The 27,086-nt window shown below is 30.4% G+C and overlaps 2 protein-coding genes across 2 annotated transcripts in view; one reads left to right on the top strand and one right to left on the bottom strand.

Moving 5' to 3' along the window:
- The window catches only part of LOC133326901 (longitudinals lacking protein-like), a 49,885-nt gene that overhangs the window by 14,192 nt on the left and 8,607 nt on the right, over nt 1-27,086 (top strand). The gene's annotated exons all lie outside the window — the stretch shown is intronic.
- On the bottom strand, nt 3,145-26,632 carry LOC133326891 (heat shock factor protein). Its single transcript, XM_061535503.1, has 10 exons — nt 26,528-26,632; nt 14,846-14,954; nt 14,236-14,770; nt 13,274-14,156; nt 12,059-12,405; nt 11,848-11,953; nt 7,341-7,523; nt 6,742-6,811; nt 6,575-6,646; nt 3,145-3,260 (listed from the first exon to the last, which is right to left on the bottom strand). Exons 1-10 carry the CDS (start codon nt 26,630-26,632, stop codon nt 3,145-3,147), a joined length of 2,526 nt encoding a protein of 841 aa, XP_061391487.1.

Here is a 27,086-nt window from a genome sequence, read left to right as displayed (position 1 = left end):
TTATGAAACAAATCGGTAGAATAGGTATGGACTTTAAAATATGGGTCCAAGGCACATTATATCCTTTATTTCTTAATAAAAATGATTTTAAATCGCAAATAAACTGGCATGCATTTTTCGATCTTGTGTAACCTTGCTCTCTCTCGTTTTCTGAGTGTTTCTTTCTAGTTTTTTCCACGAAAATTTGTTAATCAAAAAATTTTGTCCAAGTCGCTCAACAACAACAAAGAAAAATCTAAATAAATTCAATTTTCTGAATAGAAAACTTTCCATGACAATTTCAGTGAACGAAGGGAAGGCTAACAAATAGGTTTCTCTAGATCGAAATATGGCTTGTGCTAGTGAATGATCTATTGGAAACCAATTCATTTCCAAAGTGGTGGCCATTGTTAGTAATCTTCAAATTTCAATGTGAAAAAATATACCCTGGAATACATTATATATTCTAAAGTGTCCACTAGGCTTAAGTTCCAGATAATGGCTATATGGAAATATACCTGTGTAAGTGTATGCAATTTTTATATAGATATAAAAATGGGATTTTGGGTAATGGAATTTTTTCTATATTTTTATAAAGTTTCTACAGTGTTACTGATTTATTGACGAGGTGTCTTAGATTATGAATTATGATGTGTACATAACCTAACAACTAGCATTAGGGCTATAAGGGCATAACCATAATGACTGGCCCAAAAAAAGTGTGCGGGTTTTTGGTTTAGAGTCTTTGCGATTTGGCTAGACGACAGTGACTAACATCATGGGGAGAAAGAAAAATTAATACGTGGAGATTTAGAGGCAAACGTGGACTACTCAATTCAAATTGACTGATAGACAACAATTTTGAATTTTTGTACAAAATAGAAGTAGATTACTTCAAATCCATTATAACCACATTTTTGTAAATGTTGATTGAAAAAATATTACATGAAAATTTTCGAAATGTAAAAGTGCTCTTCAAAAAACAATAAATTTTAATTAACATTTGCCAATTGCCAAAATGTTTATGGTAATTAATGTTTATTAGAAACAGCAATGGTAGGAATCCACAATGAAATTAAATTTTCAACCAATGTAAATATATAAATAATTTTGGCAAGAAGTTAAATTAAAATACTAAAACAGTTGATTTTTGGTATTTTTCTTAAAATTATTTTTTTATGAAATTGATATATCCCTCTACCATCTTTAGAATATTTGAAATTTTGATTTAGGCATGCAAGTAACAATAGGTCTCTCATCTTCCCTCATTTTGTATATTAGAAATACACAATACGAGAAATACTCATAAGAAATGGTGTATGTTATATACACAAATTTGAGATTAGGTGTCCAAAATTGTTTTTCGTAATAGATTTTAAAATACAAAATTTATACTTTATAAAATGTTATATATAACAACATACTTTTCCTAACTGGTCTTGTCCAAAATAAAAATACTCGTTTTATATGATAATATTTATTATTAAAAATAAAGTCAATGTATATATAGAATATATACGAACTAAAACAATATACAATGTAGGCATAAGAAAAATTAAAAATAAAAATATTTATATAAATAGAAAATATACTTATATATTTGTATTTATGTATGTAAATGTGATATTTTTTGTTCACAACAATTTGTGTTTTTATTTCACAATAAAAAAAGGCATAACTGGAGGAGACAAATTTGTTTGCTTGTTAAATATTATTAAGGAAATAGAAAACAACTTTAAATTATATGGACCAAAAAAGAAACCCAAAACAATTCTTTCTTTCTTTTGCGTTAATTTTAAATAAAAAATCTATTTATTTTTTTGAAATTAAAAAAAATAAATTAGTAATCGTTTTTATTTTATTTCATATTAAAAGTTGATTTTGTTTAGTTTTAAAACTGTAAAATTATACTCTTATACTTTGTTAACTCTTTGCAAAAAAAGTTTTAAAAAGAACTACATCTTTATTAATATATATAAAAAAATCAAATCCATAACCCATTTCTAAACATTAACTATAAGAGAAAGGGGATTTGGATATTAGCTTTAAAATATAAATTGAGAGAAAAAGATTAACTTTTTGTAAAAAGAAGACAAAAAAGAAGCAAGGGATTACTGTGCAGCAAGAAAACCAATTTCTCGAATGGAATTTTAATATAAAAATTTCAATATTCAATATTTATTTGGAAACTTTAGTTCGTTTTTTGTTTTTTTTTTTTTTTTTAGAGCAAATTTTAAGTATTGGGAAATAGGAATTCCAAAAAAAAATCAAATTCAGCATTATACTAAAATTAAATCCAAAATATATATTTTTTTAAGTTTATATAATTTTAGATATTTTTAAAAAATATTTTTTAAATTTTTACAGTCATATGTATCGTAGACTTTTAAAAACATTTTTTATTTAAAATCTATTAAGGGATTTCTTTTTATACGGTATTGAAAACAAAATACGAACTCAAATTCCAATATTTTTTTAATAAAAAAATTCATAGCTCAAAAAAACCTTCTTGCACAGTGTTCTTTGTTAAAAGAAAAAACAAAAAAACAAAAAATGATATTCTCAATTAATCAATTCAATTGGGGGCGGGTGAAAATATTGTGATTCAAAAAATAATGACATTTAAATTTCTTGTATTTAAAAATTAATGTGTTGTATTGTTATTTATAAACTTAAAACAATGTTATATATATATTAAACATTCTACTTTTACTTTTATACATTAAAAAAACAAAAATTAATATTTATATATATATATATATATATATATATATATATATGGATTGTAAAAACTTTTTTCTGTATTATTTAAAAAATATATGCCTGTTTCCACATGTTGTCATTATTATTATTTTTTTTTTTTTTTTTTTTTTGTATTAATATTAAATATTTTTTTTTTTTTAAAATCTGTTTTTTTTAAATATCCACATAATTAGTTATGTTTAATTTTTATGTTTGTAATATATTATTATTTTTTTTTATATAATATGTCTTATGAATAATATACATATATGTGGGAGGGAAACGTCCCTGATGATCACCAATCATCCGCGTCCCGCCTTTTAGATGACAATTCTCAACCAAAGAATTATAGATGTGTTTAGTTTCTATTCTTCTTTTTCTTCATAGTTGTTTTTTTCATTTCATTTTTCATTATTCTTTTTTTCATTCATGATTCGGCGTATTCAAAACTGAACTAGGTGGCTGAGCAGCATCGTTCTGTTTTGTTGAACTATCTGGTTCTTGGGTTATTTGCGGCCTCATCATTGAATAGTTACCGGCTGAGAAAGAAAATAATGGGTGTTTTTCAATTTTGTATTTACTCTAATGTAAGGGGGGTGGGGCGAGAAAAGTGAAAGGTGTGTGTGAGCGAGTGGGTGAGCGGTCGGTCGGTAGGTCGAGCATTAGAATCGTACAACGAACAACAGGAGATGAGAGAGAAGAATAAAAAATTATATTACAAACATTTTTTTTGAAACAAATTTTGGGGTAAATGAAAGGGGGTGTTGTTTTGGGAGGTATTTATATCTATTTACATAATGTAGGTTATTTGTATATACACATTTTCTTATTATGACAACAATGTAGGAGTTTTGTTTTTTTTTCTAAATATAATTAAACTTAATAGTAATAGAGCTGCATATCCATTGAGAGCAGCAGTAACTCATACTAAACGAGGATAGAATTGGATGAGAAAATAATTATTATTAGAGAGAGAGAGATATAGAAGTGTATCAATAAATATAGGAAAAATTATAATTTTTTAATGGCCATGAGCATTGGATAAATGAATTGCACTAAATTGTCAAATAACAGAAATTTAAATCTTCAAAATATGCCTTGTCATATATAGATGTAAAATATATCACGAATTCCATGTCACGCACTGTTACAACGTGCGAAATATAATCGTTTGTTTAGTCAAGAATAATTTGTTTCCGAAATTTTTATTAAATAGTGTTACGCGTTTTACAATACCTGCTAATTTTTTTATGAATATGTTTATAAATTTCGGAGATATTAAGCAAAATTTAGCGTACGCACGCGCTACAAATTTTCCCTTTAAAAATTGGATATCAGTTTCGATAGGATATTTCTGCGAATTGGCTGTAGATAAAATTGCGGCTTTATTGACAGCTATATATATATATATATATATATATATATTTTTTTCTGACATATACTTTTTTAACTTTGAATACCGTCACGCACATGTTACACTCGTAACGCATACATGTACTAAAAAAATTAAATTAAAAACAGAATATTTTAAAATTGCTAATTTTTATACCCCACACAACTATGTTGTAGGGGTATGATAGCTTTGTGTGGCCCCAAGACCTTTAGTAAATCATTATGCAGTTATGAACGAAATTTTTGCCTGTAAATCCGGTTCTAAATCAACTTATTGAGGATGGAGATAGAAGACAAACTTTGTTTTTTTATTTGAGTTTGTCATCTCAAGATCCACACATAACAGCATTATCAATTTTTTTTAGGAAAAGATATTTTTATTAAGAAATAATTATTTTTATGTATTTTTTTTTAAGAAATAATTATTTTTATAATTTTTTTTTAAGAAATAATTGTTTTTATAATTGTTTTAAGATAAAAAATATATATTCATAATTTTTAAAACCCAACAATTTTTTAAGAAAAAATATTTTTTATAATTTTTTTAAGAAAAAAAAATTATTTTTTGTTTATAATTTTTTTTAAGAAAAAAAATTATTTTTTGTTTTTTAAAAAAAATATTTTTATTTTATTATTTTTTTTTTTTAAGAAAAAATTATTTTTATAATTTTTTAAGAAAAAAAATATTTTTAAATTTTTTATTATTTTTATAATTTTTTAAGAACAAATATATTTTTATAATTTTTTTTATGTGTTTTTTTAAAAAAAAAATATTTTTAAAATTTTTTTTAAGAAAATATATTTTTTTTAAAACCAAATATATATTTTTATATTTTTTCCAAACAAAATTTTTTTTGAAAATTTTTACTTTTTAAAACAATTTTTTTTATTTTTTAAAAAAAAATATTTTATTTTTTATTTTTTTATAATTTTTTAAGAACAAATTATTTTTTTTTGTTTAAGAAAAAAAAATATTTTAAATTTTTTTTTTTAAAAAAATAATTTTTATATTTTTTAAATTTTTATTTTTTTATAAATTTTTTCCAAAAAAATTTTTTAAAACTTTTTAAAACAATTTTTTTTTTATTTTTTTTTAAGATATTTTATATTTTTTTCTGAAAAGTATTTTTTTTTTTTGTTTAATTTTTAAAAATTTTTAAATCAAAAAATTTTTTTTTAACAAAATTTTTTATAAGAAATGTTCATTTTTTAAGAGAAGATTTTTTTTGTTATATTTAAAAATTATATTTTTTTTTAAACATTTTAAAAAAACCATTTTTAAGAAAGCAAATTTTAATATTTCATCTTAAAAACTATTTTTTTAAAGACATTTTTTCGAAAACAATTATACTCTTTATGCTTTACATTTTTTTAAACAAAAAATTGTTATATTCTTTATGAAAAGGATTTGTGTTTTTAAGAAAGATTTTTGAATAACATTTTTTAAGAAAAATATTATTTAATTTTTTTTAACAAAAAATTTAAAAAATAAATAAAAAAATTTGTTAAAAAAGTATTTTTATAAGAAACACTTATTTTTATACATTTTTAAGAAATTAGTTTTTTAAGGAAATTATTTTTTTTTTTCATGAAAATAGATATTTTTAATTTTTATATATCAAGCCATATATTTTTATAAAAAGCAATATATATTTTTTTTTTATAATTAAAAAAATATATATTTCATTATAAAAAATTTCTTTATAATTAAAAATATTTTTTAATTAAAAAAAATTTAACATTTTTAAATCAAAAATGTTTTTAAAACAATTATTTTTATTTTATAAATTTGTTAGGAAAAATATTTTTTTTTAATTTTTATATGTTTTTTTTTTAAGAAAAGCTACTCAATTTTTTTATATTTAAAAAAATATATATTTCATTTTAAAAAAATATTTTTATAATTAAACAAATTTAAAAACAATTATAATTTAGTTTTTTTTGGAAAAAAATATTTTGTTAATTATTTTGGAAAAATATATTTTAATCACTATATTATTTATATTTCAATATTAAGATTTAAGTTCCTAACAATTTGTGGGTTTTATTTAATATGGACAGATGATGGTGTCAAGTCCTCGATTCTATATAGAGATTGCCCGAAAAATACAACAGATAGGGTTCGCAAGAGAGACGAAAAAAAACTTAAGTGGGGAGGAACTGTATTTTGTTTACGTGTACAGACAGACAGACAAATGAACGGACAATCAAACGTCAGTCAAAGTAAGTTGATGCTCTTCCATTTCTTTTTATTAAAAGCCTCTTTTTTGATTAGAATGAGTTCTGCTCTTAGAATATTTAGCCCTAATACAAAAGTTATAGTTAGGTTGTGCAATAAACTACGCGAAAATAAAAACAAAAATAAAAAAGTTAAGGTAAAAGTTAAAAATAATATCAAAATAATAATATTATACAAATAACAATTGAAATAGAAAAATATTCAATTTTCAATTACACTTACCATCTAAATCACTTTGTTCATTGATAATATCTGACAGATCATACATTGGTTGGTAGGCCATTAATTCCGAACCTGCCAAAAAAAGAAGAAGAAGGAGAAGAGAAAACATGTGGTTTTTAGTACAAAAAGTAAAACAACAAATATGTAAGTCAATGACAACAACATACCATTACGATCATTGCCATCCTTGGGTAAATGTAGGCCATATGTGCCCAATATTTCTGAATCATTAAACAGCTGTTAGGGGGGAGGGGAGAGAAAAACAAAAATAAATGTTAATGATATTTCTTTAAAACAATTTTACCAATGGGGAATTTTCTTTGATTTTATTTTTTTAATTGTTATTGTAATTTTGTGGTTTAATTAAAAATGAATTGCTATTTTATTTTTTTCTATAGACAAGAGAATACGAGAAAACAATGATTTAGAGATGTTGTTGTTGTTTTTTTAATTAGCTAAACACAAAAACAAAAGGGAGAATGCCGGGAAGAAAAATAAAAGACTCCGTAAGGGAATTTGGAAGAAATACCGTTTTTTGATAAACTACCGTTTTGGAGAGTGAGAGATTTTTTAAATAACTTTGGCAATTGCTCTCTTTATTTAGTGAAGATATTTATTAATTTAATGTTTTTTTTGTGATCGTTTTGAACTACCCAGATTGTTTGAATATTTAAAACGGTCCACAGTTTAAAAAAATTGAATTGGTTACCGTCGTTCTTTCTTTTCTTTTTATTTTATTTTAAATTTTTTTTGTTCTCTCTCTTGCGCGCAAGACTAAATTCATTGTTTTTTCGTTAGAGCTGACCTTTTGTAGAATTTCTGCTTCCATAGATGGCGGCAAAAATATATTATTGTTATTATTGTTCTCTAATATATTTAACTTCTTATTTGCATTTGAGGCCGTCATGGTTGCCGTTGCCGGAGTGCTGGTGTCGCATCCTTTCAAAGACTTCATTTGCGAAGGAGGTGGAGTTTGGGGGTATATTTTGATTTGTTTTTTTTTTTTTCGAAATTAAGGCATGTTTTTTTGAGCGATTGTGTTGTGTTGTTGTATCATATATGTATATACGTATATAATTAATATAAATTAAGGATACGAATTACGCAAATACGAATTTTTTTGTTAAACAATTTCAAACAATTATGTATATAGTATTTAAATATATATAGTTTTTTTATAAACAATTTTTTGAATACGTTTTAGAGAAGAAGAAGAAAAAAACAATAAGAGGTAGTTATGTTGATCGCAAATTTTTGTTGTATCCATCGAGTGTTTGTTTCGTTGGTGGGGGGAAGAGTTGTTTCAAAACACACACAGACACACACAAACAAGTGGGTTGAAACGTAGATTATATAGAATGAAAAATATGGGGTATTTTTTGTTATGTTATGTATCAATTTTGGAATTAGAAGTAGAAGAAGAAAAACTTGATTCCACTAGTATCCATATATAGTTTCGTTTTTGAAATGAAAACAAAAATAATGTTGAAAGAACAATGACCTGAATAATATTGTGATTTTCCACAACACCCCAAAGAGATAATTTGGGGGATATTTGTAATATATAAAAAAAATATTTTTGTTTCCAAAACCATGTTGGAAAATTGCAAAATCCTAATATCTTAGTGTGGTTTCATTTACAGTTGCAGAAAATATTTTTTTTTTTTTTTTTTGTAAAAAAAATCTCAAACCTAACAAAAGTTTAAATTTTGAAAATTATGAATTTAAAATTATACATACGTAAACTACATTTGTTCGGTGATAACCTCAAAATATATTCTAAACTATATTGCCTCAGTATGGACTTTTAATGAAATATTTTTAAATACAAAAATAATTCTGAATAACCTAAAAAGTTTGTTACAAAAAATAAAAGTTTTAAAACATAGATCAAAAAGATCACCACATTTGAATGAAAAATTCAAATAAATAAATGTTTTAATTTCACAATCATAACCTCAAAAATTTTATATAAAGGCTATTTATGGGAACAATTGTGAAACATGGATTGATGTCGATATCGTTTTGCTTAGGAGATTTTATACAACCTAGGAATCCATTATATTCAATTAGAAAAAAAATGCGATTATATCCTCAAAAATTGGTTTCAGGTTATATGGGAGCTATGTGGAAAATATAGTCACACCTTTATTAAATTTTTTATGGAATAGTAGGATGCTTAGATCACATCCCAAATTTTTAAATTAGAAGAAAATCCATTCGGAATTGAGGTCATGGCCTCAAAAATTGGTTTCGGGTTATATGGGTGCTATGGGAAAATATAGTCCAACCTTTATAAAATTTTATATGGAGGTAGTATAGGACCTTAGCATCACAAATTTTAAATTAGAAAAAAAAATCGCTTGAGAATTGATGTCATAACCTCAAAAATTGGGTTGAGGTTATATGGGAGCTGTGGAAAAATATGATCCGATCTTAATAAAATTTTATATGGAGGTAGTATATGATCTAAGCATTTCAGATTTTAAATTAGAAGAAAATCGCTTGAGAATTCTAGGTCAGAACTTCAAAAATTGTTTTCAGGTTATATGGGAGCTTAATAAAATTTTGTATGGAAGTAATATATGATGTAAGCATTCAAAATTAGAAGAAAATCGCTTGGGAATTGAGTTCATAACCTCAAAAATTGGTTTCAGGTTATATGAGGGCTATGGGAAAATCTGGACCGATTTCTCGAAAGCTTTTTGGTGGCTGGTTGCGCACCGCCTAAGAATCCCAAATTACGAATTATAAAAAGAAATCACTTGAAAATGAGGTTATAACCTCAAATTTTGATTTGCGGTTATTAGGGGGACTACAATAAAATGTGGACCTAACTCGACAAAATGTTGCATGGAGGTAGTATATTATGTAGGAATCCAAAATATTTAATTATTGAAAAATCGATTAAAAAATAAGGGTTATAACCTCTAATTTTTATTTGAGGTGTGTTTATAACCTCAAATTTTGGTTTGTTGTTATATGGCGGCTATATCGTAATATGGTCTTGATAAAAAAAATCTATAATGGAAGTAGAAATTAACTAAAAACCCAAGTTATCCAATTATAGGCAAATCGTTTGTAAAATGTGGTTATAACATCCATCCATCCAAAATTTGGACCTAACTCGACAAAAAGTTTCATGGAGGTAGTATAATATGTAAGAATCCAAAATATTTAATTATAAGAATCGATTGCAAACAGTTTGGAAAATAGGGTATGACCACAAATTTTGATTTGAGGTTATGTGCGACCTTTATGAAAACCGGGACCGACGTTTTTTTTTTTGTATGAAGGTATTATATGATGTAAGAATCTCAAATACTGAATTACAAAATAAAAAACGATTGAAAAGTGAGGTCATAGCTTTAAATATTGGTTTGGGGTTATGTGGCTACGATTTGAGGTTATGTGCGACCTTTATGAAAATCCGAACCTATGTCGACAATTTTTTGTATAGAGGTATTATTTGATGTAAGAATCTCAAATTCTGAATTACAGGAAATTCGCTTGAAAAATAAGGTCATAACCTTAAATATTGATTTGAGGTTATGTGGAGACCAAAAGAAAGTGTGGATGAATCCACGACTTCCATAAATATTATAATTTTTACAAATTAATCGTTGAAGTTACGGGTATTATTATAAGATTATTTCGAAAAATATTTTTATAGGTTATGTAGAGAAATAATTTTTTTTGGTTATGTAAATAAATTTAAAGAAAAAAAATACTCGAACTAAATATAAAAATGCTAATATAGAAGAATTGTAAAAAAGTTACATCGAAAAATTGAAGTTACGAAAAATATTTTTTTAGGTTATGTAGAAAAATTATTGTTTTAGGTTATGTAAATAAATTTAATAAAAAAATACTATAACAAAATATAAAAATGCTAATGTTGAAAAAGTTACATCGAAATATTACCTATGAATGCCAAAAAAAAAAAATGTTTACTAATGACCTAACCAAAAATAGTACATTTTTTTGAGGTTATGTTGTCATCTGAAGCTTTGTCATTTGTTATTACAATATTGAAAAGAATATTTTGCTTTCTTAAGAAAATGATTTCTAACGTGTTATTTAACGTAGAGGACTGCTCGAAGCTTTGTCAGACTATTTTGGCTGAAAAGGTAGGTAGGTTGGCTAACGAAGATTTACGAAGTCATCTGGCTATTTTTTTGATCTTGTGCTCTTTCTCTCTCTCTGTGTTATTGGTAACCATATGTGGCATCTTTCACACTTTTGTCTGTTTTTCTCTCTCTCACTCTCTGGCTGAAAATATACTCAAAAACGGTAGATTAATGTATTTTTTTGTAAAATACGTAGATGTTCATCGTGACCTCGTAGGTGGTTTTGTTAGATTTTTTGTTCTCTGATTTCTTTATATACCCTCTCCCAAGAATTTGTATGGCTGTTTTTTTAACCCTCCTCCGTTCTAATACATAGGAAACCAAACATTTAAAAAATCATAAAATTTAAATTAAAAAAATGAGATAGCCATATTTTTTTCTTGTTGAACTTAAAACTATCTGTAGCTGTAAATGAAATTGTTTTTTTTTCCAAATTGTTGATATTTTCCCACTTGCATAAAATTATTATATTGTTGTTGTTGTTTTTGTTATTAATAATCATTCTAATGTTGTTTTTCCCTTCTAAAGGAAAGGAGGAGAAATATCTAAAATTTCCCCGTTAATCTTTTTTTTTGTAATAGAGAAAATATTTTGTTTTGATTTTTTCTGTGTTTAATGGATAAAGAAGAAAAGCATTTTACAAACTAACTACAAACATATTTTGTAAAAAAACATAGCAACATTATTTTCTCAATAATTCCACATAAAATTTTCAAATTTTGTTGTTTTTTTCTGGATTAGAGGAGTTAAGATTAATTAAAAAAAAAATAAATAAAAATCTTAAAGATGCATTTCATCTCATTTTTTTTTCTTCTCTTTTTCTCACTCTTCTCTTTAGAGACTCTCTCTGTCTCTCTTCTAGTCTAAATCATTAAATATGGAGTCATTAAGAAATTGTAGTATTTTGTAACGAGTTTGATCAATATCTTCATCTTCACCATTCACATTTAGGCGACTGCTACAGTCACCTTCTCCATTATAGTTATGATTAACGTTAATATGATTATCAATAATATTATTATTTGGATATGCATTAGGAGGGACGACTTGGTTTAGATTTATTTTCTCAATATTCAAGTTTTGTTTACTGCCAGCAGTTAGATTTGCTTCATCTTGACCATTAATAATAGGCAAAGAACTTACGCCCAACAATGTATTGTGATCCAATGAATAGACATCGCTGCGCAACAGATCCTTCAACGATTCCAATTCGTCTTGCATGATTTCCAAATGGCCGCTAACTTCCGAGCTATACAAAAGAAACAAAAAAACACACACAACACAATGTTTAGTTATTTTCAATATTCCATGGGAGTGCAACTAAGAATTTTGTTTCCATTTCTCAGTTACTAACGCTGTACTCAACCGCATAATGTCCTCGTTGGATGGCAGCTTGCTATTGTATTTTGTCAAGGTCATATTGCCATTTGATGATGATGATGACGACGATAATTTTGAGGTTGATGGTTTGGTATCCGTGGTGGTATTGTTGCCGTTTTGTGGATTTTGTGTCAATAAGCCAACTGAGGCAGCTGATGTCGAGGGTCCAGCAGCTGTAGCCACTGTGCCACCACCATTGCCAGCCATATATGAAGAGAATTTCCCGCTATTAACGGTGGAGCGTCCGAATTGTTGTTGTTGACTCAATTTGAAATTATCTTCGAAATTGCTGTTATCTCCAGTCGACATAATGGTGTTATCCTGGAATATTCATAAATAAAAAAAAATGTGAATTGAAGATCAAATTTTGGTTTAGGGTTATATGGGAGAACCACGAAAAAATGGACCGATCTTGATAATTTTTTATAGAGATCTTATGCATCTCCTAAACAAGCAAAATGCCAAATTATAGGAAAATCGAATGAAAAATGTGGATTTAACCTCAAATTTTGTTTTAGGGTTATGTGGGAGCTACACGGAAAAATGGAACGATCTTGATAATTTTTTGTAGAGAGCTTATACATCTCCTAAACAAGCAAAATACCAAATTATAGCAAAATCGAATGAAAAATGTGGATTTAACCTCAAATTTTGATTTTGGGTTATATGGGAGCTACACGAAAAAATTGACCGATCTTAATATCTTTTGATAGGGAGCTTTTACATTTTCAAATAAACAAAAATACCAAATTTTAGGAAAATCGAATGAAAAATGTGGATTTAACCTCAAATTTCAATTTAGGCTTATATTTTTTGGGAGCAAATTATACGAAAATCGAATGAAAAATGTGGATTTAACCTCAAATTTCAATTTAGGCTTATATGGGAGCTACACGAAAAATGCACCGATCTTGATAATTTTTTTGTAGGGAGCTCACACATCTCCTAAAAAAACCAAAATACCAAATTATATGGAAATAGAATGAAAAATGTGGATTTAACCTCAAATTTTGGTTTTTCGGATTATATGAGAGCTATACGAAAATAGGGTCCGATCTTCATGTTTTTTTGTGGGGAGCTTTTACACCTCCTAATAAACCAAAATACCAAATTATAGGAAAATCGAGTGAAAAATGTGGATTTTTTTTTTGTATAACCTCAAATTTTTCAAAAATCAGAAAAAACTAACCTCAAATAATTCAGCTGGCATATCACTGGTAATAAAATTAGATGGATTATATAAATCATTATTGCTGCCAGTTAATAGGTTTGGTTCAGTGGGTGAGACACGTGTAGAATTTGATCCACCACTACCTCCGGCAGCAGCAGCCTGATTTATTGATGGACTCGGTAGCATATACTTTCCGCCGCCCAAACCATTTGTCGATGTCGATTGGCGTGAATCTTCACTGAGATTGGGTGAGATTAAATTTGGATCTGGAGTCATGCCACTGTTGCTGTCGGGATAAACATTTAAAAATATCATGGGATCCATGGGTTCATCTTCCGATTTTATTTGTATGGGTTGAGGCAATTCTTGGGCCTGTGTTAACTGTCGCTGCTGCTGTTGTTGTTGTGTTAGTAAACGTTGTTGTTTGGGTTTTGTGACATCGCTGCTGTTACTGCTGCCCGAACTCTTGGGTGAGGAAAATGTCGAATCCGTCATGGTGCCATCCTTGTTGTTACGTCTTTGACGATTTTTCTGCTTCAGCATTTGGGTTCGGGCCATTTCTTCCCTGACCATGGGTGTGGTCAAAACATTGTCATCATTGTAATTGATTGGTGGCTGTGGGGGTTCCTGGGGATGGGCATCGGGTACCTCGGTGATGTGATAGAAAATATTTGCACCATCTCCGGAATTGACCTTTTGTGTTGAGGTCGAATTTAATGCGGGACTGATGTAACCCAAATTCACATCCTCATCACTTTGATTGGAATAATCATAGTTTTGGGATGATAGCAAGCTGACACTTGAATGGGGACGTTCAATGTTCTGGGGCGAGGCCGTGGCATTGTCTGGCTCGGTGGTGGTTGGTGTCGATGAATTTTGACGAAATGGGCTATTGGCCGTCCTGGAAAAAAAAATAGCGAGAGAGAGAGAGAGAAAAGGAAATCAGCAAACATTTTTTTAATGCATGTCTTCGAACTTACATAAGATCCGGCTCGACTTCGGACACCTCATCCAATAGCTCTTCGCCCAGTTCATGTATGACTGGACCACAATCCGATTCCGATTCACTGGCCTTGCGCAATTTCATTTTATCAGGTGTATCGTTGATCATCAGCTGCATGTGACGTTTGACACCTGTCATGTTCCGTTGCGGCTGGACAATGGTTATTAGAAACTGTATTAGCTTATTGACAATTTGCTGCTGTTTGGCATGTTTCTGACGCAGCGATGCAATTTCACGCCACAATGCCTCATTTTCCTGTTTCATAACCGAAAATCGCGAATCCAATGAATCTTGACGGCCGCGCATTGCCTTGACATCTTGCAGAACTTTATTGACGGCTTCGGGTTTCATTGCCGATTTATCATCGACGGATTTGGTCGAGGCAATTTTACGTTTAATATGCTCCAACAAATATGGACAGTTGCGTTTGAAACATGGATGGGTAAATTCCATTTCATCACGATCGAATTTAAGGCCGCCATTATCGATGGAGGTGATTTTATGGAAACCATCTGTGGAAATTAAGAAGAAGAGTTGGGAGATATTAATGAATTGCGCGAGATGCATATTACTCTGATATCACTTACACATATTCAGCTGCCTAATAAATGATGCCATGTTGTTGTGTTTGTAATTAAGTGGCAAAAGTTCCCGGGCAAATTGGGCCTGATTTTGAATAATGAAACTTCGACCATCCTGAAAAAAAAATGATAAAAAAATAAATTATTAGAAAATTGTGAAGAGGTTTATATATTGAAGAAGCCAAAAATAGCAAATTATAGGAAAAAATCAGACGAAAATTTTTACTATAACCTCAAAATTTGGAAAACTTGAAAATATGGACCTATCTTCATAATTTTTTGTAGAGAGCTTTTACATCTCCTAAGAAACCAAAATACAAAATTATAAAAAAAAAAAAATCGTATGAAAAATGTGATTTTAACCTCAAATTTTGGTTTAGGGTTATGTGGGAGCTACACGAAATTATGGACCTATCTTGATAATTTTTTGTAGGGAGCTTTTCGATCTCCTAAGAAACCAAAATACAAAATTACAGGAAAATCGAATGAAAAATGTGATTTTAACCTTAAATTTTGGTTTAGGGTTACATTGGGGCTACACCAAAATATGGACCTATCTTGATATTTTTGTGTAGGGAGGTTGTAGATTTTCAAAGAAACCAAAATACCGAATTACAGGAAAATCGAATGAAAAATGTGGTTTTAACCTCAAATTTTGATTTAGGGTTATATGAGAGCTACACGAAAATATGGACCTATCCTAGTAATATTTTGTGGAGAGGTTGTACGTGGTATAACAAATCAAAATACCAAATTACAGGAAAATCGAATGAAAAATGTGATTTTAACCTCAAATTTTGGTTTAGGGTTATGTGGGAGCTACACGAAAATATGGATCTATCTTGATAATTTTTGGTAGGGAGGTTATACATTTTCTAATAAACCAAAATACCAAATTGCAGGAAAATCGAATGAAAAATACGATTTTAACCTCAAATTTTGGTTTAGGGTTATGTGGGAGATACACGAAATTATGAGAGCTCACACATCTAATAATAAATAAAAATATCAAATTATAGGAAAATCGAATGAAAAATGTGATTTTAACCTCAAATTTTGGTCTAGAAGAAGAACCCATTCCCATTCCAAATTCTCTTCTTAAAATTGTAATTATTTCTTTTTTCCGAGTCTTCTAGGAAAATTAACTTGTTGTTGTTTTTCGTTTCTTTTCAGATAAATACAAATTTACTATCTTCCGGCTAATGACAAAAATATGTTTGTTCGTCCATTCTTTTTTTTTCATTTACCGGCTCAATGGAAAAATACAAACCAATTGGCAAACAAATGTTTGACGCTTCCATGGAAGAGAGGGAGAGAGCATGAGTGGCAGGAGGATGAAGAGAAATAAAAATTATTTTTGGACTTTGGCAATATATTTTGTTGCTATGCTGGTTGATTGGTTGTTTGTTTGGGTCTGTGAGTTGGCATGGATTGCGCTGTTGTTAGTTTGTGAGGCTAATAAAAACACCGACAAAAATCCGAAGTGAAGATGACAGTGGAGTTTGTGGCACGACAGATACATTACAGAAAATTCAAAAAATGGGTAAGAGGAAATTCAGTATTGTTTTACAAAAAAGGATTTAAGATTTTTAAATAAATTATTTTTTTATTTTAGAACCCCAGGAGGAGGACCCACTGTAATTTGAAAGCTAACCTAACAAAACAAATTTTTGCAAATTAATAATAAAAAAAACTGGAATTTTTTGCAAACAATTTTTTATATAATCTACCAGAGACCCAACAAAACAAGATAACACACAAACAAAATAATAAAAAAAATTGGAAAAAATAGGCTAGCTTTGTGGTGCGTGCGCGTGTTGGTCGAGTCGATCGCCATAAAACTATAATATTAAATTCCGATTTGGAATTGTATTCACCACAGCAGTAGTAAACGCTGATGACTGGCTGGCGGGCTGGTTGATGTGATGTGAATAAACGTAATTGACCTTTCGTGGTAGTTGTGTAGTCCCCCCTAGCCCCAAACTAACACACATTTTACGAAGGAAGGCCGAAACGAAAAGACAAAGACGCGCCATCATTTTTTGTTTACCAGGCCCCGTCGGAAAACGACGAGAGTAATTGCGAAGCAAATAAAAGTAAAAGTGTAAAAAACTTACGCTCACGTTCACCACACATTTGTAAAGGCTCATATCAGTAAAATATATATAATATACAATATATATAGCAAATAGTGTACACACACACACTCAATAATAGATGACGATATTTTGAAGTAGTAACCAACAACAACAACCAACCTTGTTAGGGGCAAACACCCAGATTATATTACATTATACACAGAAAATTTTGTCATCTATCAGCCATAGGTAGGTCGGTCGGTGACTGTCACGTACACACACACACACAAAGCATTACAGCTAAACGCCGACGGACCCACTGCCGGCCACCCACCACTCTAGCTTTGAGAACAATGTTTTTTTTAATATTATTTTGATGAGACATCACAATTGGGGTTCGGTACTTTGTTGTAATTTTTTCTAAGAGTCGGCTGAGATTTCTAATCAAAACGATTAAATAAAAATAACAAAAGGAAAATTACAACAATAGTATTATATTTTGTGTTACATGCTTACTGCTGGTCGCTCATTGCACAAATAAATATACATTTTTGTTGTTGTTGTTGTTGTTGAGTAATCAATAATTGGATTTTCTTTTAGTTGTTGTATTACTAGGTTCGTAATAGTAAACTGTATACAATTAAAAGTATAATCATTGGATTGCATTGTAATATAAACATATGTTGATAATATTCAATACATCCCCTAAGAACCCAAAATACAAAAATATAGAAAAATTAATTTAAAAAAATGGGGTTTTAACCTCAAATTTTGATGGATTTTATGGGAGGTACAAGAAAATATGGACCTATCTTGTTAATCTTTGGTATTTCGGTTTATTAGGAGATATGTGAGCTCCCTACAAAAAATTTTAAGATAGGTCCATATTTTTTTGTAGCTCCCATATAACCCTAAATCAAAAATTGAGGTTAAAACCACATTTCACATCCGATTTTCCTATAATTTGGTAATATGGACCGATCTTGATAATTTTTTGTAGGAAGCTCACACGTCTCCCAAGAATCCAAAATACCAAATTATAGGAAAATCGGATAGAAAATGTGGATTTAACCTAAAATTTTGATTTAGGGTTATATGGGAGCTACAAGAAAATATGGACCGATCTTGGTAATTTTTTGTAGGGAGCTGGTACATCTTCTAATAAACTAAAATACCAATTTATAGAAAAATCTTATGAAAAATGTGGATTTAACCTCAAATTTTGATTTAGGGTTATATGAGAGCTACACGTAAATATGGACCCATCTTGATCAATTTTTGCAGTGAGGTTGTATATCTCCTAATAAACCATGTTACAAAATTATAGGAAAATCGAATGAAAAATGTGATTTAACCTCAAATTTTTATTAAGGGTTATGAGGGAGCTGCACGAAAAAAATCTTCTAATAAACCAAAATACCAAAATATAGGAAAATCGAATGGAAAGTGTGATTTTAACCTCAAATTTTGTTTTAGGGTTATGTGGGAGCTACACGTAAATATGGACCCATCCTGATAATTTTTTGCAGTGAGGAAGTAGTATATTCCCCAAGAACACGATATAACAAATACGAAAATATAGAAGCTAATCAAAATCGTTTTACCAATTTCAATTGATTTCTTCCTTGGGCTACGCTACATACCCATGCTCACGTGATCGAATTAAGCCAGGCCTTTTTCTGTTGTCTAATTCTGTTTGCATAGCAGTTCCCAAAAAAACTATGTCATTCTGTATTATTCTCTTTTATATTCGCTTTCAATAGGCTAGAGATCAAAAGCTTTGACAGTACCTGCTGTCTCGATTAGGTTTTGTAGTGTAACCGGAGGATAACCTAGAGTTGTATTTTTTAAAAAGATTGTCAGCTACAAAATAGGGTGCTCTGCCATTGATATTGATATTCATATTTAGAAATTTATTTTAGCAGTGGTATCCCAAATAAACCGCCAACACTACTGAAGTTGTAGACGCAAGCACGGTTAAACTGTTTGGTTTGTTGCTGTATACTAGCAACACCAACAAAGTCGTTGTGTGCATTTGTCGCGATGTGACAACACACAACAGTGGGAAAGGTGTGGTATTGTTTGTAAATGCCTGGTTAACCTCGAAGTGAGGCTCCAGCGAAATTCTCATGCAGTTTATGTCGTTGGTCAGCTAAGTACTTCGCTTTGTTACAAGAGACATTTGGGTATGAAAGGTTTTTTGTATAGAAGCAATAGCTTCCGGGGAGAATATCCCAACAAAAAACTAAGGGAACTGATGAGGATCAGTGGCGTGATCCGAAACTATAGTCTTCCCTGCCTTACCCCTCGGCAAACAATGCCATACATTCCCCACTAATAAATAGTTGTTTTTTTTATAAAAACAACAAACTGGGATTCAGCCTGACTATTTATTTTAGCGATATGTCCATTGAAGTGACTTGGCTGGCCGGGTATTGGCTGACTTTCATTGCGTTAGTGTCTTCAATTTGGCCCCATCTAATAATTGAGGCAATTGTCCCTGATTTATGCCTCTCGATTGAAACTGAAAATCCGTGAAAACAAATATTCAATTCAACAGGCCTCAAAATATTCACACAAAAAAAGTATTCAAAAAATACGCCTAAAAGTATGCTGCACTTATAATTTGATTAACGTAACAATAGAAGATAACCTTTTAGCACACATTCGGATAATTGATCGTGCTGAAGTATGAAATCATGTACCGCAGGTAAAAAAAGTCAACAGAGGTACACTTCGGAGTGGGCAAGAGATGGGACTCATTAGTCAACTCCTTCTGGTACCTCCCCCACAAATAGTCAAAATGTTTAATATATATATAAACCCAATTTTGATGCGAATGGAATGTTCGATTTGAACCAAACTTTGTACAACCTTTCATCTTTACCTAGCCTAGATTAAGTCCGAAGATAGGACCCATTGGTCCACTCCTTCAGCTAACTCCCCCACGAGGGGTAAAAAATTTCAATATTTATAAATCTTATTTTTATGCTAATGGAATGTTCGAGTTGAACCAAACTTTGCACAACCTTTTACCAACCGAAAATGGGACCCATCGACTACTCCTTCAGGTACCTACCCCTCGAAGGGTTCAATATTTATAAATCCAATTTATAAATCCGATTTGGACCAAACTTTGTACAACCTTTTATCTTCACCAAGCCTAGATCAAGTTTGAAGATGGTAATCATGGGTCCACTCCTTCTGGTACCTCCCACACACAAAGGGTCAAAAATTTATATATTTATTAATCTAATTTTGATGCGTATATTTTAATATTAATATTAAATCTGAAACCTATTTGAAAAAAAACCACCATATATAAAGCGAATAATAAAACCTGTGTGGGGTATGAAGCGATAGGCTGAGGATATAAAACCGACTGTCACTCTTTTTTTACTTGTTGTCTTTAAATTCCAATTCCATTCATGGTTTACCTTCCACATATCAAATCACGAAGGCTCTGTTCTCCACGAAATTGTACTTTCTTACAATGCCAAGAAACTCAATCTTGACAATCGATTTATTCTGTTCATCAATTCTGAGAACTTCTAGGTCATGTAACGGTGTTATCCACAATTGTGTTATTAAAATAGTGTTTCGTAATTATCCCAACGAATAATAATAATATCATTTGCTTGCTTAGAAAATATTGTGATTCAATCAAACTGTCTCGATTGCCTGTCTGCCTGCTAGCCTCTGGTCGGGCAAGAGAAAATAATCCACCATTACGAATACACACATTTATATTGCACCACAATTAGAATGAAGAATTAATTGTAATACATTTTTATATTTAATTAAAGAAATTGTTAGCAAATACTTCAATGATTATTTAATAATAAATTATTGAAATTGTATTTTGTCAACAAATAGTCTGGCAGCGCAAAAAGTGCATAAGGGAAAATATTCACACACTTATCAAAAACATAAAAAACTACATTTTGAATATCATGTAAAATGTAAATGAGTGAGTGAAACCCCCGGTGTTATCTTTGAATTAAACCAATAGGGCCCCCATTACCACCGCTCAACGACGCCTTGTGGGGCAGATAAAATGTTTGCGGTTTAAAATTTGTTTTACAATCCTCTACAAAATGGTTTTGCAAAGTCACTCAGTATTTTTTGTTTTATTTCTTGAATAAATCCAGACATAATGTTTTCATTTCATTTCAAAAAAAGAAGAAAAAATAACAATAATAATTTAGATTGTTTGTTTGCTTTCCAACAACATGTTGGGGTTTTTATAACTTGTTTTTTTTTTTTTTGGGTGATAAGACGCGCGCGGATAGCAGTCGCAAATTCAATTCAAATCTTTGTTAAAGTCCGGCATTATGAATGAGAAATTTTTCCACCGCCAAGAACCAAAAAAAAAAACAACAAAAAAAGAAGAATGGTCAAAAACCAAAACAACAACTAACTGTGGTTATTTGTTGCGCTAATAAATTTCAGAGGTTAAAAAAACAATTTGTTTTTAATGGTAGATATTCCAAACAAAATGGAACATGTCTTTTATGGGGGGCGTGTCTACGGAAGAAAATATAGGTTAAAACGTGGGGACCTATTTATTTAGGTTAGATTCAATGTATGCATCTGAGACAAACCAATTGGTTGTTAAAAAGCCCAATATGGCCTCTAAAACCAGTGTCCCCGTACAGATCAAATCCAGAAGACCATAAAGAGGAATTAGTTGTTCTATAAAAAAAAATCCGAAAAATTGCTGTTACTAAAAATAATCTTAGGCCCCTCTATAAGTCTGGGATTATACATGCAACTTTCGTAAGCAACTCTGCTGAGTTCTTAAAAGTGAGAGGTATAAAAAGTGACAATGGGGAAAATTCATAAGAGAATCGAAGAGAAGTTTGATCAACATTAAATCTGAAACATATTGCATACTTTTAGGTGTGTATTGGAAGATTGAATATCTCCGCAAAAGGACATAAATTGAACTCATATTAAACGAGATCCTATTATTAAACATTATTTAAAATCTACGCCTTACAGAGGTCTTATCAACAATTATTTAAACAAGTAAAAAAGTGTCAGTTGGTGTTGCCGACAGATTGACCCTTTGTGTGAGAGGTACCAGAAGGACCAATGGGACCCTAGGCTTGATCTAGGCTTGATAATGATGATAGGTTGTTGTAATGTTTAATGTTTACCATTAAAAAATGTTTACCATTAGTTAGGGGCAGGTACAAGAAAGAGTGAACCAATGGGTCCCATCTTAAAAAATGATATATTCTTGGTAAAGATAAAAGGTTGTGCAAAGTTTGGTTCAAATACGACATTCCATTCGCCTAATATTGTATTTATTAATATTGAAAATTTTGACCATTTGTGGGGGAGGTACCAGAAGGAGGAGGAGATCCCCTCTTCGGACATAATCTAGACTTCGTGAGGATAATGGGTTGTGCAAAGTTAGGTTCACATCGGACCTTCCATTCGCCTGATATTGGATTTACAAATATTGAAAATGTTGACTACTTGTGGGGGAGGTACTAGAAGGAGTTGACCAATGGTTCCAATCTTCCTACTTGATCTAAGCTTGGTGAAGATAATAGGTTGTACAGCGTTTTAGCACAATTTTGGCCATATTGAGGGGGAGGTACCAGAAGGAGTGGACAAATGGGTCCCATATTCGAACTTAAACTAAGTTTGGACGAAATATTAAGATGTGTAAAGTTTGAATGAAATCGGTAGCAGGGTACTCATTAAAAATTATTTCAAAAAAAAAAAAAACTACACCATATAAAGACCTGAAAAAACAAAATATTTAATAAATGTATGCCTCAGGGTCCTTATTAAAAAATTTTAAAATATATATATACGGCTCATTTAAGTTTTTGCAAAATTATTTTAAAAATCTACACCTTATAAAGACCTGAGAAAAATTATTTAAAAAAATACCACACAGATTATCGTCATCACAATAAATATAAAATATAAAAAACAAAAATTGTCCAATATTATTTAACTACATTGTTTTGATTGAATACAACAACAACAGCAATAATAAAACAACACCCACATAAAATTAAATTTGAAAATTTCAAATAATAAGGGCATAATGCAATTTCTTTGTAGTTATAGAGACGGGGGTGGTAGAAAGAAGAAAGAAACGGTGGGAAGATGACAAAAATAAAATGATGATTCATTTTCGATTTTTGAAAATGTAATACAAATCTTATTTGAATTATGAAAAATAAGAATAAACAAATGAAATATAATAGATGTCCATAAATGCCGCTGCTGCTGTTGCTGCTAGACAAATTAAAGTAACAAAACAAGAGTACGTGACTAGCAATATCAATGCAGGCAGGCTGGCTGGCAGGCATTTAACCGAATCATTACCTTAGACAATATAATTTGAATTTGGAATTTTTGAACAATAATTGAGATAAAATATCAGAGATTACAAAATAATATTATATCCTCTCTCATTAAGGAAGGAAAGAGAGAGAAGTAATGTGAAGGATTCAAACAAGTTTTGCAAAAAAAAAATTCTTCTAAATTGACGATATTTTTTCATTCTCAGGTTTTGATTTCGATCAGGTTTTGATAATTTCAAGTGTCTGGAGCATGTTATTGTTTAGGTGAAATACCATTATAATCTCCTCACAGACTATCGATATTTATAAAAGAAATGCAAGAAAACACAAAAGTAAAAAAAAAATTAAAAAAATTACACACACATGGAGGAACCTAACCTAATTTTTTGTTAAATTGAGTTGTATTTTAAACCCCAATTTCATATTCCCTTGGCTTCATACGAAAATTTCCTAATTTGGAACCTATGTGGAGGTGGGGAGTGGACCGATAAGGCCCGTCTTCAAACATAATAAAGGTCAACGGTTAAAACGTAGCACACTTTTGTTCAGATGGGATAAAATTGGATAATAAACACCCACCTCCATTATGAGACAAATTCCGACGGTTGGAAGAGCAGGCCAAACATAAATTTAATAAAAACAGATTTTATTATTAGCTTTATATAAGTAATATGTTTTTATCAAAGAGGTTTCCGATTTAATGTTGACAAAAATTTTATGAAATATTGACCATTTGTGAGGGAGGTACCAGAAGAAGGGGACCAATGGGTCCCATCTTCGAATTTAAACAAAGTTTGGAAAAAATATGAAGTTGTGCAAAGTTTGAATGAAATTGGTTGTTGCATTCGAGAGTGCGCATCAACCTGCCAGACAGACAGACGGACAACGGACGGACGGACATGTGTAAATCGACTGCAAATTTTCTGAAACGGATTTGACCAAAGAAATATGGGGTCTAAAACCAATATTTCGATGAGGCATATTTTCACCGTATCAAAGTGTATATACCCTCATCAGCCTTAAGGCTGAGGGAGGGTATAAATATTAAAAAATTATGCTAATATAAAACACCCCGCCTAAAAGTATGCTTTAAATAATTTGTCCATATCATGCAAAGGATAAACGACATAAAATGTTTTTTTTTTTAATTAAATCCAATTATCGTTCAATAAAGGCATTCACTGACCAGGCATATCTAGAAGAATTTTCACGATCTAAACATGATTCAGATTATACAAAGGGGGGAGAGCGGCCTCTAAATATTGTCTTGTTGTCCATACCTTTTTTTAATAAAAATTTTATCTTTGGGGCATTCACCGTCCCGGTAGGTCTGGAATAGTTTTTAAAATCTAGCCATGATCCAGATGATGCAAAAGACAGCAGCCTCTAAATCAACAGACTTGTATGGAATTTTATTCGCAATAGATGTGCTGGAAGAAACAATTCCAACATATCACATCTTTTATTATGGATATGGTTCGCAAGTTTCGAAAATGAAATTAGCAGCAGATCCCGATAGAGAAAGAGGAAAGCTCAGAAGTCTAACAGAGCGAAGAGGAAAACCAAGGCCCCTAACAAGGCGACGGTGGGGGAAACTCGCTGTAAAGCATGAAAGCATGGGGTAAACACGGGACCAAAGTCAGAAGTTCTGACAGTGACTCATGCAGAAGCTGTATGGACTAAGATGAAATCTCCTTAAACACCTGTGACAATGAAGATGTTGACAACAAGAGCTCAGCCTTTGGTCTCGCGTGTTCCGGTAGGTGTCAAAAAAATAGTGGGATGGCAGGAGAAGACGGAAGCCGAACGTATTGTTGAGTCTTCACAGGAACCTTCAGGTTTCGCATTAAAGACTGTTTCGGGGGCAGTGACCAAGAAGGATTGTGGAAAACCTGCCATGAGGAAGGCGAAAGTCAGAACTATTAGTAAGTCTTCACAGCAACCTTTAAGGTCTTCTGCGGATTCCACAACTCTAGTTTAGTAAAAAAACAAACAGAATTTTTTGAATTTGTTTATCCTAGAGTTAGATATTATTAGCCAATTTGTGGGGAAGACGATTCTAAAGTCCATATTTTTCAAAAAAGAATACAGCCACAAATGACACCATTTTGGCAAGCTCAACGTGTAGTCTATATGTAGGATATGATTGGTGAGAGGCTATAATGGACCCTTATTTGAATTTTATGGGGAGTTTATATTTTCCGAAAAAGAATACAGCCAAAAATGGCAACACTTTGGAAAGCAAAAAGTTTTAAATTTTTTAAAATTTGTTAATTCAATACCAAGCGAATGGAATGTCCGATTTGATCCAAACTTTGCAAATCGTAATACTTTTACCAAATCTAGATCGTGTCCGAAGATGGGACACTTACGTCCACCACTCCTTCTGGTACCTCCCCCATTAATTGTGAAGGTTTTGAAATATTATTAATTCAATATCAAACGAATAAAATGTCAGATTTGATCGAAATCACATAATGTTTAATTCGAGACTACCTCAATTCCGAAGATGGGACCCATTGAACCACACCTTGTGGTAACTCCCACACAAAGTGAAACGATTTTAAAATTTTGTTAATTCGAACGAAAAAAAATTTCCGATTTGATCCAAACTTTGCAAATCGTAATACTTTTACCAAATCTAGATCATGTCCGAAGATGGTATGTATCCGTCGACTTCTTCTGGTACCTTCCACCCAAATTGTGAAGATGTTACTTCAATACCAAATGAATGGAATGTCCGATTTGATCGAAACAATGCAAATCTCGTAATACTGTGTCCATATCTTGCTCATGTCCGAAGATGGGACTCGTCGGTCCACTACTTCTGATATATCTCCATAAAAGTATATTCAAAATCTTAATAAAAGTATCAAGCCAATGAAATGTCCGATTTGATCCAAATTATAATATTTTTACCTCGACAACATCAATTCCGAATATGGGACCCATTGATCCACAATCACTTCTGGTAGTTCCTTTACATAGTGTGAAGAGCGCAACCTCTTCTGGTAAAACGATCCTAAACTAGACTTGTTCCGGATGCCTTAACATTCGGAACCCTGGGTATGTTAATCATAAAATAGAATCCTTTTTAAATATCGTGACAAAATATTTATCCCTAGATCTTCGGATCACTGGGTATGTTAATCATAAAATAGAATTCATTGTCCTATTACAGTATCCTGACGAAAAGGTTTGTCCCTACTTCTTCATATATTCTAAAATTATATAATTCATATATTTCGAAAAAAAAAAAATCTGCACTTTGGACTCACCTTACTCCAGCAAATGAGATTATTGGTTTCCGGATCTTCAACCAAACGCCAGAGTTTGGCTAAGAAGGCCGGCACCCCGGCCCCTGTCTCACCAAAGGTGTGCATATTTTTTTGAGATTTTGTTGTTGTTATTTTCTCCAGGTTAATGCTTTTGGTATCCAACTTGAATGAATTTTTTTTTCAGATTTTTAAAGAAATTCTCTTTCTCTTTCTTCTTCTTATTTTGTTTTATAGATTTGTTTGAAATAGCACTTCGAAATCTATGATAGCATTCAATTAAAATTTTTTGCTTCTTCGCAATTATGTGGGTTGTTGTTGTAATTTCTGTAAGCAAAAGAATTGTTGTTGTAATGGGGGCTCTTTTTTTGGATATTTATATGTTTTGTTTTTTTGTTTTTCTTCCTTTTATTTTACATTTAATTACAATTTTCGTGTGCGTGTTTCTTCTTGCTTCTTTGGATTTCTTCTTGTTGTTGTTCTTATTTTTTGTTGAAAACTGAAATATGTATAAAAACAATTTTAAATATATATTTTTTTGTTTTCAATTCCAATAATAAAT

The sequence above is a fragment of the Musca vetustissima genome, unplaced genomic scaffold (assembly GCF_032173495.1).
Source record: "Musca vetustissima isolate MV318-11 ecotype Yass unplaced genomic scaffold, APGP_CSIRO_Mvet_v1 utg6219, whole genome shotgun sequence".
Lineage (NCBI taxonomy): Eukaryota > Metazoa > Arthropoda > Insecta > Diptera > Muscidae > Musca > Musca vetustissima.
Note: the sequence above shows the minus strand (reverse complement) of the source record. Positions and strands in the feature narration are given on the sequence as shown.